Source organism: Lates calcarifer, linkage group LG18 (assembly GCF_001640805.2).
Source record: "Lates calcarifer isolate ASB-BC8 linkage group LG18, TLL_Latcal_v3, whole genome shotgun sequence".
Lineage (NCBI taxonomy): Eukaryota > Metazoa > Chordata > Actinopteri > Centropomidae > Lates > Lates calcarifer.
Genome location: NC_066850.1, coordinates 14,905,869 through 14,925,276, shown reverse-complemented (window position 1 = coordinate 14,925,276; position 19,408 = coordinate 14,905,869). Strand labels below are relative to the sequence as shown.

The following is a 19,408-nucleotide window of genomic DNA, read 5'->3' as shown; positions in this document are numbered from 1 at the left end:
CATTCATTTCTCTCATTAGTCTTTTCTCCTTTGTGCTAACATGAATGTAATGATCAAATACACAGAATTTATAGAGAGCAATCTGAATGATGGTGGAGTTTCACAGTACAGACTGGTACACATCATACTGTCTTCCCCTTTTTCTCGTCTTTCTTTCTTTACATGATCTACTTACATTACACAGACATTTAAGTCAGTCCGGTCAGGCCATAATTGTCTTCACTTTGTAATATATTGGTCTAACACAATATAGCACTGTGATCATGTTTCCTGGATTTAATATGAGGTGGGTTCAAAAAGGTCAGAGGCTTAAATTTGTCCGCCATCATTTTTGAAGCTGTCACCTTGTGCAGTGATACACCTCTCACAGCTCCTGCCACGCTTGGAAAACTCCCTGGGAATCCTGTTCTGATAGCCCATCAAGCATCATTTGTGATGTGCATAGTGAAATTGCAAATGTGCTCATAAATGTGGATCACAGGTCCAGATGTTGACCATGGAATATTGACTCGTGAAAGTTATTGCTGGCACCTGCGGCATGTGTATTACCGTGCCATGCTCCATTCATGCGCTATAGAAACAGTCTCTGAACTTTTTAATTGCACTCCATGTATAATTTCTCTGGGGACTTCATCCATTACATTCCTATTCATTACCTATTTCTAAACATATTAAGAAGGACTATTACGGAATTTCTAATGTTTTAAGGCCTAAGATTTTAGTCACTTCTGAGACTTCAAAGGCATTTTTTGGGCATTTTAGGGACCTATGAGTAGTCTGTTTTTAGCTCTTCCTCCAGCTAGTCAGCAGAGAGCTCTGTGCAACCTCCAAAAACAGAAAAGATATATATATTTTTTTTTTACTCACTTTTTTTAACGTCTCTTCTGGGAAAATGGGAAAGAAGCAAAAGTGAGTTAAACAAGTGTGAAGTATAACATTAAAATCCCCCTGTGGCTGCATCTGTATCAGGGTTTGTTGAATATTCATTGATGCAGAAGATTTTACAGATGACACAGGAGGGGTTTGTTTTCAGAGAGGATGCACTGCATTGCATGTCTTCAGTCATTCAGCAGTATCATACAGTTGATAAAACTGTATGAAAAAGTGCAAGCTGTCAGATTGCATATGTGCAATAATTCACCCAGGGTTTCTTTTTTAATCCTGCTGCTGTAGCCAGTAAACAATGGGATTAAACTGAGTTTATCTGTGCTGCATGGACATACTTAATGTTGTGGATATGATGATAGTTGTCCATGACCTAAATCTGACTCTACACAGTGCTTTCATCTTCTTGGAGGACTGGTTTTTTGATATCTCCATGTGCGGCAAGAGATCAAAAAAGAAAGGATGTATTGTTTTATTGCCGTTACTTATTTACTTATATTTATTCATGTTTTTATGCTGGTCCCCTTTACACTGAGTTTTTATATTGTGATCTGTAGTAGCATGTGAGCCTTGCTCCTTCTTTCTCACTATGTGGGGAGTAGCTCAGCAAGAGAGAGAGCTGTCAGATTGTGTATGTTGTCTAAGTGCCTGCCAGGAAACCCATAATGTATGCCATCTGTTTGTGCTTTAAGTGTCTTACACTATCACTGATAATACATATGCATACATTAGACTGCATATCTGGCTACGAAAGCTCAAAATGAAAACGCTGAGGATGTTTGTCACTCTGGCAGAGTTATTGTGTTAATCTTGGATCTTTGCATACGACTCTCTCACTGAAGCTTAACAATTGATAATGTTGCTTTCATTATCCAGCTGCCATTGGCTCACTCTGCTAGAAGGATTAAAAATACTAGTTAGCACAGTCTTCATGCCAGCTATGAAAAATTCAACTGTGTGGTTTTTATACAGACACAATGAATTCTCTGCAATCAGTTAATTTATTGACCACTGACTCATTCCTGTGATGGTTAGCAAGAAGAGGAAGAATGGGCATGAGGAAGAGAGTGGTGTTCTTTTGTGGGTGTGTGTTTGTGTGTGCATTATTCTGTGTCCTTACGTGTCAAGGAGCAAGAGAAGATGGCTAGAGAGGAACACCAAGCTATTAGTGAATGTACAGCGTGTGCAAAAATCAGTTACACAAGTGGCACTCACACAGACACACAGCAAATCCTCCACCTGTGACTTCATATATCATTGTATCCTCTACTGTCCCTGAGTGAAAATTACTACCATGAAATAGATAGAGATGTGTGTGTGTGTGTGTGTGAAAAAGAGAGAGTGAGAGAGAGAGAGGGTGTGAGAGAGAGAGAATGTGTAGTTGCTGAAAAAAAAAGATAATGGTTAATGGTGATGTAGTTTCCTCCTGCACCCTGTAAAGTGGTGCAATGTGTGGCGATAACAGATGATATTGGTACTCTGCGTGTGTGTATGTGGGTGTGTGTATCTATTAGAGGACCAAAGGTTAGTGTATGTTTCTGTTGCATATAAATCATTTTACACTTTTGGAATAACACTCAGGTGCTCTGTTGCTGGAGAGGGAAAAAACATTGCATTTATATGTGTTTTTAAATAAGACCTGAAAAGCCACTGTATGTGCAGTGGCAGCTGAAAAATTAAAATGAAAGTTATGACACAGAACACAATGTTAGTCGCCATCTTATGTTGTAAATGTAGTTGTTACCAAGGCTGAAGATTGGCTGTTTATACACAAAATACTCTTCTCACTCCACTTTGCAGGAATACACTACATCATATTAGCATGTTTGGCTTCATTCAGTCAGAGAGGAAAAGTCAGTCTATCTCTTAGCAGGCTAAGTAGTTATGAAATGTATCCCGTCGAATGACAGGAAAAGCTCGTCACTCATCATGTGTCAGTGTCACACAGCAGCTGGTCTGGCCCTGGTTTCGTCTGTCAGTCTGTGCATGTGTGTGTTTTTGGAAATGCAAAGTGACACTAATAATCTCTCTCTCTCCTGTAGTTGTGGCAGCAGAGCCGCTGGTCCGAGGTCTGAAGAAACTCCCAGAGGACATCGACTGGTCGTACTCAGGTCTGTGTGAGTCAGTCGATTTCCTGTGTTTGGAATTATAAAAGATATTTGACACATTGTCACATGAGTGGTGATGTAAGCTCTTGGCCACAAAGTCGACACATATACACTGGTTTTAACGGGTGTGCACAAGCAGAGAACTAAACAACATTAAACAATACAAAACAAACTTCAATAACATTTAAAGCTTGTAATTGTAATATTGGTGTGAGCGGTGTTAGTATTATAATATTTAAGCCATCTGTTACAGTCACATAGTGCATCTGACATGTGTTTAGTGACCAAAATATTAATCAGCCAATCAAATCTTGGGCATGAGACGTGTTTTAATATTGTGAGTCCAAGTTTTTTTTCCATTTTTGCAGTGTTACAAAATTTCCTGTTACTTATTTTTCTGAGAATATTCTACAAAAATATGAAGGAGCAATAAAACATAAGTAGAATAGAATAAGAAAACTGTGCACTGCACTCTTGGCTCTTAAATGACTCCAATTTGATTGTGCAACCATCAATCAGTGACAGGAAGCAAAATCGGACCAGACACTTCCTAAAACGGACAGTACAAAAGGCTGTTCTATCAGACTGTTAAATGTTAACCAGAACAGTCTGAATATCACATGAACTGAAGGAATTATCTGTTAACATCTCCCACGGGAGAGCCTTGATCTGCTTTGGACCATATGGTGAGATGACATCAGCTAACTCAGCACGGAGCCCCCGCTGCGCTAAGCTATGGTCCAGCAGAAACAAAGAGACGGACAGTAATGGTCCCAAAGGGAGAGATTAGCTTCTTAGTGGTCAGGGGGGAATCGGGATGAGCGACCGCCTCAACAGGTCATCAATGAGCTAAACACTGAGCTATTAAACTTATTAACCTGCACCCCAAATGGATTGCTGGTGATAATTGACATGTGTCATTTGAGTGACATAATATGATGCATTATGATGCAGGAAATTGCTGGACACATAATTTCTCCAGAGTCACCAAGTATGAAATACACCCTCTTGTACAAGCCATTTAGACCAGTAATTGACCAATCAGCTTGAACTTACATGAGCATTACTGCAGCAGCTTACCTGACATTTTTATTTATCATGTACATCATGATAGCACAGTCTCAGTCACTACTACACTTGGCCACAATATGTAAAATGCAGCTTTAATTACATTAAAACGTGCCCACTACAGTTAACAACAGATCTTTTGACAGCAGAACTCAGAACCACAGAACTGCTCAAAGTGCAAGATATCCAACCAAAATTTCTGACATGCCGGAAATTCATGCGCTCCTTGTCCAGCAGTCAGATCCTCAATCATTCAGGAAAGTACTCAGACATCGCCCAGGCAATTACTCAAATCGTGACCTCTCCCTCAAACTGAACATCAAATGACAGCTGATCCGGTAGAGATTCGGCCAGACTCTATAATTAACTGGGGAGAGAATGGAGTTTTATCTATGCGTGTGTCTGCCTGCCATAACATGACTTGTAGTGACATTTTGAACAGCCAGTAACAATTTTTCTGTCAAGACAGTCAGTGCTGGTCTCCGGTGCACTACATCCACTGTTTGGATCTGTTCTTTGAAGCTTTCAGCTCTCAGCTGCTTGAAAGGGAAGCTTGCTTTTGCAAGTAACGCCTGATAGACGGTAAATGTCATTCTGTCACTCCAAAACCTGAAACTGTGTTCAGCCAAAACGCAAAAAGGAATGATGTCTGAGTCGTGATGAACACTATATTTTGTATTTTTTTTCTATTTCATTCACGGGGAAGTGTTTGCATTTGAGCTGATGATGATAGTCCTTCACTTTTTGGTCATCATTCATTAACATACATTTCTAAAAATCCCCAAAAAACCATGACTGTCTGAAGGTACTGGCTACAGGATTGGCTGACTCAGACCAGTAACTTATAATAAACCAGAAGTTCCTTCATAATTACATCCATGTTCTCACAAACTGGCTAAAATATGAAATATGTTCATTGTAATAAAACAGATAAATATGAAATATATAACCTCAAACTGAGCCAATTAGCGCAACAGAACTAATATGGAAGTGCAGCAACTGTGATAACATTAACTTATTAATTGCTTTTCATGGCTCTGAACATCCAGTTAAATAAACTTTACGAACAGCATTAAATGAGAAACTGGTCATGAGCCATGTTTTAATGGACTTAAATTAAGGCAATGACTCAAGCCAGATTCACACACACGCACCGAGCACAGCCACAAGATTTGTTTTTTTGATTTGTTCCTGCTCATATTTGAAAGCAGCATGAATATCAATGGATGCACATGTGTTTTCATCTTGCAGATTGTTTTTTTCCCCTCTGTCAAATCTTTGCAATCAGTTTTGAGGCACACACTGTTTGTCAAAGTGTGATAGATTTTTTTGTGTGATACACTGAAATGGTTGTGAATGATGAAAAACCCGTCTGCAACAGAAAGGAGGTGGAGATAGGCTTTCTTTTTCCTCGTTGTCTTTCTCACTTCCATTTATAATCTTGGTCTCTTTTCTTTTTTGGTTAATTATTTTTCTTTCTTTCCCTGAGTCTTTCTTCGTGTTATATTCTGTACTTCTCATTTTTCTCTCTGCTGGGTTTCGAAGTTCATCATCACAACTGAAGGCAACTCAGTGGCAGTTCATTTGGATTCACTGTAACTTTACCCATTCTGCTGTGTGCGTGTGTGTGTGCGTGTGTGTGTGTGTCCGTCCCCACAATCTTGTTTTTCTGACTGGCTCTGTTTCTTGCCTTGTGCTGTGCACTGAGCCGTGAGTGAAAGCATTAACATGTGAAAGAAACGCACTTCATTGTGAGGCACTGCGCACAGCTTTTTAGTTAGGTCAGAAGTAGAGGGGGACAAAAGGAAAATAAAGGCAAATAAAAGAAAAAGCTGGGGGCAGGAGAGTGAGAGGGTGAGTGACGGAAAGAAGGAGAGTCGAATAAAAAGAAGAGCTCCACTGAAAGACAGGAGAGGCAGAGTAGGAAAGTTTAAAATGAGGCTACATCAAAATCACAATACACCTTTTCAAAGTGCTTGCGTTAAACAAACATTAGTTGTCCAGTTAAAATTTGAACAGGTTCAAACTTTTAGTAACTTAAGGACAATGACATATAAAGGTTTTTAGCTTAACTATATGACATAACAGTTCAGGCATTTTGCTTCACAACAATCCAAACATTCGTCATCCATGCTGGATAATAGCTTTTTAAATTAGAGATCAGCAGTGGTGTGTGCAAAAATGTTTTCAGTTGTTCAACTTCCAGCATCAATTGAGGTTAGTTACTGTCATGCATATAGTTTCTATGAGCATGAGAACAGTTCATGTTCTAATACCTCATAAACTAACTCACTAAGAGGACTTACAGTGTTGGTGTTAGCTCAACTGTTGAGTGTATGACTGTGTGGCAGGTGCAATCTTTGGGGCTTCAGTCCTTGTTGCTGCTACTGTGTGGTTTATTATCACATACACATGCATTCTGCACTCTTTGTGCAGCTTCTTTATCAGAAATACAAAAGAAAAAGAAAAGGAGCTGGTGTGTCTGTTACAGTGCAGCCAAACAAACTAACATTGTTTTGATAAAGAATTTGATCAGTAATTGCACCCATGTTCTGGTTTCATGCTCCGAGTTGTAGTTTTGTAGATGGAGTTATGCAGCCTGTTGCCTGTAGCTCTATTATTTCACTGCCCTTTCTTGTTATTACTCACCACAATATTTACAAAAACATTTGAATGGGTTTGAATTATTAAATTGGCTTTTGGTGCAGCTTTAAAATCATATTAGATACACTGTCTAAATGTTTCTTCCTGGTTATTGTGAATTTACTTTAGACAGAGGTGGAATTTTGTCACTCTCCATATTTAGTATTTTTAAATCTTATCACCTATACCTGTGCCAGCTTTGCTTTCTTTGTTTTGGGCTTCAACTCAGTCTGAATTTGAATTTTGGCATCTTTAAAATGTGTTTAAAAGTATGAACAGTAAACCTGCAAGTACACTCTGTATATGTGTGTTTGTGCATGAAAGAGTCCCCCTTCTCCTTCATGTTACCCCCCCCCCCCAAATTCCACTCTGTTTTGTCTCCAGGGGGGTCCCTGGGATCCTTCTGCCTGGAAGACACCCCCAGGGCCCCATCTGTTATGTGTGTGTGTGTGTGTGTGTGTGTGTGTTGGTGTATAATTGTGTGCTCTGATAACCCAGAGTTTCCTTTTCTAGCCAAAGCAGTGGAACGCAATACATTTTTCAAAGATAGGGTTGAAACATCACAGCAAAACTACATATAAACACAGGACGACTACTGAGGTTCTTTACCATCACTGCTATAGTGGGACGACATTAAAAGCCAGAGTTACTTGCCACAGAAGAACTTCAGTATGAAGCATTACAGATTAAATTCCATATAGATTTAGTTACAGGGAGAGGGAAATGTATTCATGTCTGTCACTGCAACAGAAACTCGGACTCAGGCGTAAGAAAAAGACAAACAGAATATAATTTAATCAAAATGTTGAACACTGATTAAGTTGAATATTTTTTCTTCAGTCTTTTTTCTGTACCTCTGTATCTGTGTCTCTCCCTCTCCTCTCTGTGTCTGCCTCTCTGTCTCTTCTCTCTTCTTGATCCAACTAAGTCATAGCCGGGGGCAATGCAGGCATCAGTACTCCCCTAGTGCATTGTCTAGAGAACACACACACACACACAAGCACACACAGACACACACACGTACATTTTGATTTTGAAAAGGAATACTTCTGCCTGTCCAAATAAGTTCATAAGATTCTTTTGTTAACTCATTTCTTTATGTTCTAAATGATCTGATTGGAAAGAAAAGCAGACTGTGTCACAGACACCAGATGGTTTATATGTTCACATTTTGAATCAGATCACACTCTTGATTAAATGGTGCAGTAGTTTCCAAGAAAACACTTTCTCATCAGCATTAGCTCAAGCAGCTTCTCCTCATGCCGCACAGTCATTAGGATTAGGCTGATATGGATAACATGAGGCTGTGATGGTTCCATCCATGCCAGGAGCGGTCTTTATGTAAAATTCACACTCATGGCAGTGCAAATTTGGGCCATTGTGCAGGTGTGAACATTTAACATTCACACACTCATTTGTATGTAATCATTATGTGTTTCTGTCATTTTTTAAAAAGAGAATAAAGGGAAGATAACAAAAGCCAGTTCTAAGATGGTTGTGTTCAGACTGAGATTAGTAGTGCACCACCTCATTCATGTCAGTGAGAACACTGTGGTGATGCTTTGTAAGTGCCAATGCAATCTGTAATGTGAAAGGAGTTGTTTAGTTCCCTGCTCAGATACTGCAGCAAGTCAGACAGGTATGTGGCCAAAAATGTATTTGAAAAGAGTGAAAGATTTACCTAAGTTGAAACACAGTGATTTTACCTACAGGTTGCCCAAGTATGTAGGTGAAAGGCTGGGATTAGGCATCTAATAAGGGACAGAGGAGACAATACACTGGGTCGGGTCTGGTTCTTTCAGGGTCGGGGCAGACGTAACAGGCACCACAGCATTTTTGTTGACAGAGAAAAACAGTCGGTAGTTCTTTTCATTTTGCATTACTGGCAAATTTTAAGGTTGTGATGTCACTCAAGGAAGCGTACAGGTTGTGGTATCACAAACACACACACACACACACACACACACACACACACACACACACGCGCCTTATTTTTTCCCCCGCCCGCATTCAGGGAAGAATATGAAGGTCAGAGCTAATCAGAGGCAGAGTAGTGGCACGGCCGGGAGTTCACAGAATACAGGTGGGGAAAGAAATAACACCACCTACATACATGCACAGAGACAGACCTGCTGCATGTCAGTCACCGGCGTGACCAATGAAAAAGTTTGGACACACTTGACAGATTTTTGTTCTCCTGTGTGACCAAAATGGTTGCACCCTAGAGCCCCGCAGTACAGCAGTGTTGTGTTGTCAGCTTGTTCTGCAGCTAACACTCCCAAAACAGCTCATGAAGTAGCTAGCCAGGTTACTAAAATTGTTGGCACTGCTGATTCCTGGACTTCACAAATGATAAGACAAATTTAGATTTCAAACGTTATTTTTCAGCTGGCCAGAGAATAAAACCACTGCCAACTTTGGATGACTAACTGGTTTATCATAATACTTACAATCATGCTTATCATTTACGATTATTTCACATAACACAACAGTGTACTGTAGTCATTTGAAAGTCAGATCAGGTTTGAATACATACTTGTATTATTTGTTACTGTTATCTGTTGGAAGCCCTTAACCTGAATTGATTCTAATTCTCTTGACTATGTATTACCATGTCTTTGTTATTTTTTTATTATGACATCATTAATTTGAGGGTACTAGTGTCCCATGATGGTCTAAAAACTGCTGTAGAGGCTTCTGCACTTTGACAAGCAGAGAATGTTGAAGCTTTGATCCCAGTTATTTGAGTGTCTCTCCACCAGCTAGCTGTTTGATTTTGCTGTTGTCTTTCTTTTTCTGTGTACATGCGTGTCTTCACCACCCACTATGTTCTCAACTGCTCTCTTAGTCACCAAATACTTTAGGCTGGCTGCTCTTCTGCTCCAGTTGTTGCTCAGTCTGTGTGACTGCTCCTGGAGCCTTGTGGGAGCATGAGGTAATGATGCAGAGGTGTGGATGTTGTGTGCTTCTTTATTCACAAACACACACACTGCGCTTCCCATTTTGTCCTTGTTTCTCACTAGCACCAGTATGTGGCTAGGGTAGTGTCAGTGGCTGTCGTGTCTGTATGTTGCCGGCTCCCTCTGACCAAGAGAGGTTGGCAGATTGGACGTTATTGGAAGTTATACAAACGTAGGCAGGAGCAGTCTCATTGGTCAAGGTAAACTGAAGTAGGCGGAGCTAAAGAAGTACACTTTTTTGTGTGTTTATTAATTTTCAGAATAAATAATCACACTACAACAAAATATAATACAGGTGCAAAACAGAAGTATCACAATAAGGCACATCTTCAATGAAATACACATCACAGGGCAGTAGCGTTATTTTGCACAGTCCAAAACGTAAATAATCCGTCAACTCCCTTAAAGAAAAACATTTAAAAAAAACAAAACAATCAGACGTATAATAAAGTAGATAATAAATACCAGGCAATTTCATTTGTTTATGGTTTACATGGAGGGGGAACATGCCTCTAATGCTTTCCTCCCCTCTAAGAACACCATAAAAGATCTCCACATACTGTCAAAAATGAAATATTTAACGTAAAGAGTTTTTCCAGTGCCAGCGAATTTGATAGTCCTGCAAGCCAGACACTAATACTTGGTTTAGTAGTGGATTTCCAAGATTCGGCTATAGTGTATTTGGCTTGTAACAAGCAAAAAATAATCATAGATTTATTTGCCTTACAAAGGTTATGATTCATCGGAAAAATACCAAGGATACAAAGTTTGGGGTCTATTTTTAGTTTTATACCTGTAACCTGCAGAATCATATCCATCACCTCACTTCAAAAGTCCTGAATCTGTGGGTAGTCCCATAGGCAACTGTATAGTGTGCCCTCTCTACCACATTTGTAGCACGTGTCAGGGTTATTAGGGTTGAATTTATTTAGCTGAGTTGGTGTTACATATATTCTCATTATCCACTTGTACAGAAGTACACATTTTTAAGTATTTTTTCTTACCCCTCTTTTTTATATTCAGATAAACATTAAATCAGTTCAGAGAGCTTGTTTAATATTTAAGTGTGTAGCACGCAGAGAGTCTTGTCCTGGTCGAGTCTTGCTCCAGAGACCTTTTCATGTTCACGCGTCTAGACAGAGCCATCAGAGATCACATGAGATCACTCTGACTCATACCCCGAGTTTTTCCTTTCTTTTTGAATAATCTGACAGGTCTGATTGTCAGATACGGTGGCTGGCAGTTCGTCATTACCATATAGTAGATCTGGCTGAATGAGTGATGTGCGTGTGTGTGTGTAGCTCTTTCTCAGCCATACATAATAGATTCATTTAGCAGCTTAGATCTTGTCAGCTTTGGGCTCACTCCATTATGTCAGTCAGTGTGTGTGTGCGTGTGTGTGTGTGTGTGTGTCCATGTGTCCATGAATGCATTCAGAGACATTGATTCTGCAGACTGAAAAATGACTGAAGTCTCCTTTCACACAAAGGAACAATTCTTATTTCTGTGCTCAGGCTTCTGCTGTGTTATAATCAAAGAGTTTTACTGCAAACTGAGATACTGATTGAAATACATGACACCAGCTACAACAGAACCATTGCTCTTTAACATTAAAATTGAATATTGAGCTTTCAGAGATTAGGGTGATTTATTCTATGTGCTAAGAAGTAAACTCTTATATACAAGTATACACACCTACTGTGCTCTACAATTTGAAAATGAACCCTACAAATAGTTACAAAGACAGATATGCTGTATATAGCATTATTTGTCATGAATAATGTTGGTGTATGTTCAAAATAAGATCAAAATAAGATTATTTCCCATCAGCCCTCTCCCCAGTTCTGAAGAACAAACATATTTGAGTTTGAGGTTGGTTGGGTTTAGGCATGGATACTGATAATTGGTTAGAATATCATGGTAAACCAATTAGCGCCATGGAATGGGTGGGTCTTTGTACACCTCGGATAGGGAAAAAAAGTAAAGCCCTCTAGCAAGCTAAACTGCTAGCATGATTACTGCTAGCTGACTACTATTGGTTGTGTGAACTCTTATTACAATGTTATCTCATGGTCCAATCTGGCTGTTGGTTAAAACATGTTGTTTTATTAGTGTAAGTTTTAACAGGACTTAATTACTGAAAAAGATGTTTATTCACTGTAATTAAAGATGAAATGACTTGATTCCCAATTTATTAAGCAAAAATGCCAAATATTCAATGTTTCCAGCCACTCAAATATGTATTATAATATATTAGAATAATATTTGGAGATGTGTCCTTTTTTTATATCTAATCTAACTATAAACTCAGACTGTCTGTCTGTCTGTCTCTCTGTCTGTATTTCAATTTTCTCTACAACCAGTCATCCAGTTGACTTCAAACACGGCAGGTGTACTGCTGAGAACCCAAGGAAGTGCAGTGTTTTGGATGAGAAGCTTCAAACACTGCTTATCTACGTGTTACATGTTGTTAAGGCAGAACTACACTTCAAGGATAGCGTAGCACCTGGACAGTTTACAGCATGCACATGTCAGGGTTTTAAGAAAACCTGAGCTCAGTTGCGACAGCACTTTCTACGGTGTCACCCAGACACTATTTTTGTTTGGATATTATTTATTTTATAGGCTAAACAGTTGATCAGTTTAATATATGGATTATGAAAATAATCAGTAGTTCTAAACTATAGGGGGCTCTTGATGCATGAAATGAGGTTAAAATATTCAACTGCTTCTGCCTTATCCTGCCAGCCACACAATAATGCAGATTCAGAAATGCCACTGTGGGTTAAACTAAACCAAGAGACATTTTTTGCTTTTAATATTTGATACATATTCAGCTATTTTTGCCAGCAGTGATACAAACAGGAGCAGACAGTCCCCAAAAAAGTCAAGCCCTACATTATTCAATTTAATAATCCTGCATGTTTTCTGAACAGTTAGCTCGCTCAGCAGTGCAGAACCTTTTCACAGAGGGTGAAATCAGCTCTGTGTGTGTGCATGTGTGTGTGTTTTTGTGCAATCCAAGGGAGTTTAACTGGTGTAAGCACAGGCAGGAGGAGAGAGATGGATACACACTCATTTGTGTGTGTGTCCATGTGCACTTTTTGTGTTTGCACATGCACATATACTCTTTTGCTCTCCTCCTTTTGTCTCCCTTTTCTCCTTCTCTCTGTCTTCTGTTTTCCTCCCCTTTTGTGCCATACACCTCCTCATCCATTTATTTCTCTCCCCTCCTCTTGTATCTTCTCTTCAGTCTTTTCTTTCTCACCGTCTCCTTACTCCTATTTCCACTCTTACCTTTGTGTTCCTCGCTGGTGTATTTCTCCTCTTCTCTTTGTCCTCTATGCACTCTCTCCTCCTCTCTCATCTCACCTCTCCTCCCTCGAGAGCGAGGGCTAAGCTGAAATGATCGGGGTGTTGTGGAAAAAAGAGCAGGAGCATCAGGTGTAAATGGTTTCTGTCCTGACCACTTTAACAGCTGGCTGCTCTTTTGGCTGCTGCAGAGAGCAAAGTTTTTTCAGAAAGTTTCCAGACATTTTTACACTTTTTGTCAGTCTTTTGCACTATTACGGCTTTGGTTGATAAAATTATACTTCAGCAAATCAAAATGTTAAATTGTAAGTAGACATGTAAGAATGATCGAGCAGTAAGGGCAAAAAGAAGGGGTTTTTAATTTTATTCAACAGCCCAACTTCTTTGCTTTTCCTTTTCCTTTTGTATAGCAGTGAATTAGTGCAGCTTAAATACAGAGCAGTTCAGCTTGGCCATTTGAAGAAAAGCAAAACTGAAGAAAAATGAAAAAAAGAAAAAGCTAACTGGAAAGGAACTTCCCTTTTAACAGGAAAAAATGGTGGCCACGGTGGCCTGCTCACACTTTTTGAATGAGAAGAAAAACCCTCTTGGGAGAGGCTCCAACTCCCATTTATATAGTCCATAGCTCCTCCTCATCGCAGGAGTTATTGTTTTAGTAGTTTCATGTTGAACGTCAGTGTAATAAGGGTCTGTGGGCTGTTAACTGAGCTGCTGCTAATGCTAGCTTGTTTCTAGATGCTCAGCTTGTTTTTATGTTGGGATTCGTTCAGTGTTCATCTTTCAGAAGGTTTTTACTGGGAGCTGAATTATCCACAGAGGCCTCATTGAATAAAGCAGTTTCATATTTAAGAAAACAATGTTTCTCCACAACACGGACACAGGACGTTGAGAGCAGCTGTTTGCTCAGCTTGTTTCTCTGTTTACTGAAGATCCAGACGTCTGTTACATCGACAGTGACTGGAACATTTTGGGTTCTGTGCTGAGGACTAGTCTGAGGTGGGCTGATGAGTGGAGCTTGGGAGATAAAGTTAGTTCATCTGTACACTACAGTGCAAAAAGCATGACATGACAATATATTAGTATTTTGGTTTGGGTGGAGGGCATGTGTTAATCATGACATCGACTTGAATTGGCTCGATTAATCGACTTCAGAAAGTAATTAAATGCCCATCCCTAGTTACAGGGCATCTCCATAACAGGGTATTTTCATCTTGACCACTTTACAAATGAGAATTAAATCCAAGATGGCTGAAAACGAGAAAATACACATTTTGAGCAAATGATTAAGCAAATGCCTTCCTATAGAATTTGAAATTTGTGATATGAACTATTTAGTTTGTCTAAAATGGATTTAACAGCCAGACGTAGAGAGAAAGGGAGAAAGGACAAAAGCAAGGAGAGGAAAATACTAGAATACTAATTGTAATATTTACCAAAATGGCAGACCCTCTACTTTAAAAGTCCCCCGTATGAACAACAATAAGTACGACATCCTTACACCGGCAGCAGCAGCAGACTTTGTTCTGGGACTGTTTTGAAAAAGCAAGTGGAACTCAGAGATATGAAATGTAATTTCCATATTTAATCATCTAAATTTTACTCCTTGACTAAATGTGAGTGGGAGTGTGTGTGCTTACAGTATGTGTGTGTTTATGGATTTAAATGAAGACCGGAAAGTCTAGCTTCGAGGGATTTTTGCTTTATTCCTTTCTCCAACCTGTCAGCTACTTGTTGCCATGGTAGCTTTATGTCAGCGAGTGTGTTTGTGCGACTGTGTGTGTTATGATGCTGACAGATGAGGTTGCAGGGTCCAGATGTGGTCATTGACATAGTGACAGCCCTGTCATTTCATCGACATGTACACACACATACACACGCAGAAATGTTACCATTAGAAGTCTCAGTAGTAGATACTGTATCTGTAAATGTTTTTGTGGTTTGGGTGAACTGACCCATTAGCGAAGGGAGCAGTATAATATTATGGGAAATTAACTGGTGTTTTCCATCTCTCTCTCACTGTGTGGTCTGTTGTTTTTGTGCATGATAACATATTGGTTGTTAGGTGGCTTCCTGTCTGTCTGTTGTTGTGTTTGTGGGCGCTAAGATTAAAAAAAAAATCTCAACAACAATTCTGCTAGAGTTTTATATTGTGATGCTAATGATTGCAAAAAAAATTTTATGGACTGTAAACCATGAGCATTCTGACTATAATCAACCTATAATGTTGAAACTGTGTTGTTTTCTTTTTCCGAGCACTCATGAACATTTGTTAAACAGCAGACTGCACATCACTCCAACTGTGTCCAGGAGCCACAGTATTACAGAGGAAAATTTAACAGCTGTTACTGGAACACATTGCAGATTTGACTGGTAAACAGCTCCTGTAAATAAAATACAGCTGGATGTTGCTGAACCAGTGACCTTCTTCTTTCTTCATTTTCACCTCAACCCTCAGTCTGTTTTACAGGATGCATGCTGCATTTTTGAATGATAGCTGCCAAACTGGCAACAATACAACACGGATGAAATTGATTTAGTTGAACTTGGATACAAAAAAAAGTCTCTCTCTCTCTCTCTCTCTCTCTTTCTCACACACACACACACACACACACACATATACACACACAGTGGGGACACATCACATAACCAGGAATGTGAAGCCAATACCTGTTTACTCATGTGTGACCAGTTACAGTTAACCCATCTGCTCTGACCTCATTAGACCCATTGTCTGTTTCTACTGTAAAGTAAATGTATACTGTAAGGCTCACGCACACAGACACACACAATAATGAGAAATGTGAATTATTGAGTAGTGCATCGTAATCATTACAGTACATGTCAAGCTTTCTGTACATACATACATTATATTATCTGTCAGTTTTTTAAACATTCTTTTCTGTAACTTTATTTTTGAAATATTAGTCGGCATGATAAACATATTAAGTTGGTTTACTCTCTGAGACTTCCCTAAATATGCCTGGAGGAAAGAGCGGATGAATGGATGCACAGCAAATAAACACATTCACCCGTGAAAATACGAAAACTGTTCTTGCTTGCACGCGAATAGATTCAGTACATACACGTAACTTGCACCTGTGAATGAATATTTACACACACATGCACACAGTGTATGATTGTATATGAAAAATAAAGAAGTAACAAATAAAAGCATATACAGATTATGTCAACAGACATAAATGCAGAGCGCGACATGCAGTCATGAATAAATTCATACACAGGCGTACACACATGCACTGCATGTCCTTAAAGTCAAACAGTAATTGTAAATTCAGATATGTGCTCATAAATAATCAATTCACTCACACGGACATTTTGAGGCAGAGCTGCTGATATTTAACAGAACATTTGTGCTAATTGAAAATGTTACCAGCACTAAAATAGAATAATGTCACTGTTGCTTTTCCTTTTATGTTTCTTTGATTGGATTTAATGTGTTGCATGTTTGGCTGCAACATTTTCTCCATGCGGTTTATATTCTCCTACATTATTCATGTGAAAAGCACAGCCTTGTTAAAACACACACACACACACATACACACACCCACACACACCCACACACCACATCAATAAGTTTAAACAGAATTCATGCTGTGCTCCAAAAAACAATTTACAACCACGTATCCACACATACACAGCATATCAATAAATGTACACAGAATGCAAGATGTGCACTCATGTGTTAACAATGCACACATACACACACAATCACACTCAAAGAGTGTGAGGATAAAGTATGACCTGAGGCCAACCAGTCATGTTTGACCTACAATTTGAACATCTGCCCTCATTAAAACAAGACTCATTTAACAGACAGCATACTGTTTATAAACAGCAACACACATTTCTAAATGTATTGTAGAGGTAGGTTAAAGGGGAGTGGCATTTTAACACCCATACGTCATGACTGTGTTAATGCTACTTTGACACACAAGGGTAATTGGTTGAATTTTTTCCATGGGATCTGCTTGATTGCTTCTTATCACGATAGCAGATGTAACAGAATAGAAAAATGTTTTTTAATGAACTTTCAGAGTTTTACATTTTCAAATCAAGTCCTTGAACACTTTTATCTCTTCATTTATCCACCACTCTCTTTCTCATATACAGGTACCCTGAACCAGCGTAACTGGGGTAAGAAGTACCCGTCCTGTACCAGTGCCAGGCAGTCTCCCGTGGACATTGACGAAACGTTCACCCAGGTTAGGCTGCAGTACCAAAACCTGCAACTAGAAGGGTGGGACAAGCTTACAGCAGAGTCCAGCACCATCCACAACAATGGGAAGACTGGTATGTCAGTGTTTTCCTATTCTCCTTAATGTAGCTTTCTTGTAGTGCGTGGGTTTTTTCCATTTTGAGAGGTAAGTCCGCCAAGGCTTATTTGACCATAATCAAAAACCACTGTGTTGACCACAAGTGTTGACTTGCCTAAACAAATCATAATTGACTTCTAGAAAAGATCGATAACATGATTTTTCTTTTCAGTCCCATGAAAGAGCATATTAAAGCAGCAAGCAGAGGAGGAAGATGTAGTATATAGTAGACCCTATGGAAATGATTTAGACATTATTCTGCTGCTGTAAAATGCAACATCTTAATCCATGGATGAGGAAAGAAGCTTAACTGTTCAGATGCAGAAAGAAAATAATTCACAACCTGGAGGTTAATGAGGAAGAGAAGCAGCGAGGATTGAAAAGAGAAAGAGTCAGACAATGAAAGAAAAGGGGAGAGAGTGAGAGCAAGTAATTGAGAGAGAAGCGACCAGAGGGACAGCAGTACAGAGAGATCATGTGGAGAGAGAGGGATGATCGATGTCAAGAGGCAGTGATGAAACTGAGCAACGGAAAAGAGGCAACAAAAGACCAAGAGGACGAAATGTATATATAGAGAGAAAGAGCAGGAGAGAGAAATGAGGATGATGTGAAGAGACAGTGGAGAGACAGGCAGGGTGTGGAATGATGTCTGACCTGATAAACAAATGAAAGCTGTCTGAGTTATCATCGCCATCTTTCCAATACTGCCTGGTCTGTGTGTGTGTGTGGCCTCTATATGTTAATGGTCCTAAAATTGATCTCCTCTTTTCTCTGTGAAGTCAGAGAGGAAATTGCATATTTTAACTGATACTACACAGCTGGTGTGATATTATTAGGGAAATATGCACTGGGTACTGTGTCACTAAACTGAATGTTGTCCTGAAAGACAAAGTGAGCATCAGAACATTTAGTGAGTTTTTTAAATAAACTGCTCCCTGGAAAAAAGTGAATGTTCTCTTGTGCCCCTAAGAGGTGAATATAAAGAGGACTTGAAGCAGTTTTTTAAAAGATGAATATCTCTGAGATGACACACACAGATGTGCCAGGCCAGATGTCACAGTCCTGATATGCACATAAAGCAAATTACCAGAATTTCCACATTTATTACACACAAGCTGCAGCAGCCAGACTCCTTCATGTCATTTCCAATGTAGAAAAACATAAATTCTGTTTTGTTAAGAGCCAAAAGATTAGAGCAGTGAAGTTGGTTGCTGATGCTGGCAGCCAGTGCACTGTAAAGGCAACCAATGAAAATGAATACAAAACAACACAGTCTGAATTGTAGGAACAGTAGAGTTTACGCTGTCTTTCTATTAGTCCTAGATTATGGACATACATACTGTTGCTTCCACTCTCAAACCCCTAGACTCAGTTTATCATTCTGCCCTCAGGTTCATTAGCAATGATCCTTTTGACATTCACCATTCACCAAAGTTGCTTGGTCCTCTCTGGCACAGAGGCGTGATAAATACTTGTATCTTTTTATCCACAAATCCTTTATTGGACATTCACCTCCCTATATAACATCAGTGCTGGACTAACTGTCTTAAGCTTCAAGCCCACCTCAGGACAATTCACAATGATGATCTCAAATCACCTCACCTCGCTGTGCAATTGTTTTCACTGAGTGTTCATTTTTCTCTGTACCTTCACATCATTGCAAGTGGGGGAACCTCAATGATTTTTTAGGTTTAGATGAAGGTTTGAATCAATGAATGAAAGAATGGACAGTGATAAAGTGTTACACTGTCATCCAAGGTGAATTATTTGGATTATTACCACCTCATCAAACACTCATTAACAGAGGCGCACTCTTACACACAGCTGTTACAGTGTGAATATGTCATTCACATATGTCATATGGCAGTTAAAAGTATTTTTTAATTCTTTTCGATTTTTAAAGGTTTTTAGTTAAAGCAAGTCTCCAAATGTGAGATGTGAGCGACTAGAGAATTCTTTTCCTACATCTTAAGGCACTTGGACTTAGGTTTTAGCATTGAGCCATGAAGTTTTCTGCTTGGTCCTTCCTTTTCAGTGAGTCAGCCTCATCCATAACTGGGTGTCCCTAAACTTTTGTTGGAGTAAATCCAGGTTGAAA

General features: G+C 39.3%; 1 protein-coding gene across 3 annotated transcripts in view; it reads left to right on the top strand.

Moving 5' to 3' along the window:
* The window catches only part of ptprz1b (protein tyrosine phosphatase receptor type Z1b), a 58,510-nt gene that overhangs the window by 17,983 nt on the left and 21,119 nt on the right, over positions 1–19,408 (top strand). For all 3 annotated transcript variants that reach the window (XM_051077551.1, XM_018684306.2, XM_018684304.2), the window contains exons 2-3: positions 2,928–2,996; positions 17,108–17,287. In XM_051077551.1, coding sequence (XP_050933508.1) covers positions 2,928–2,996; positions 17,108–17,287 — 249 coding nt within the window. The remainder of the gene's footprint in view (positions 1–2,927; positions 2,997–17,107; positions 17,288–19,408) is intronic.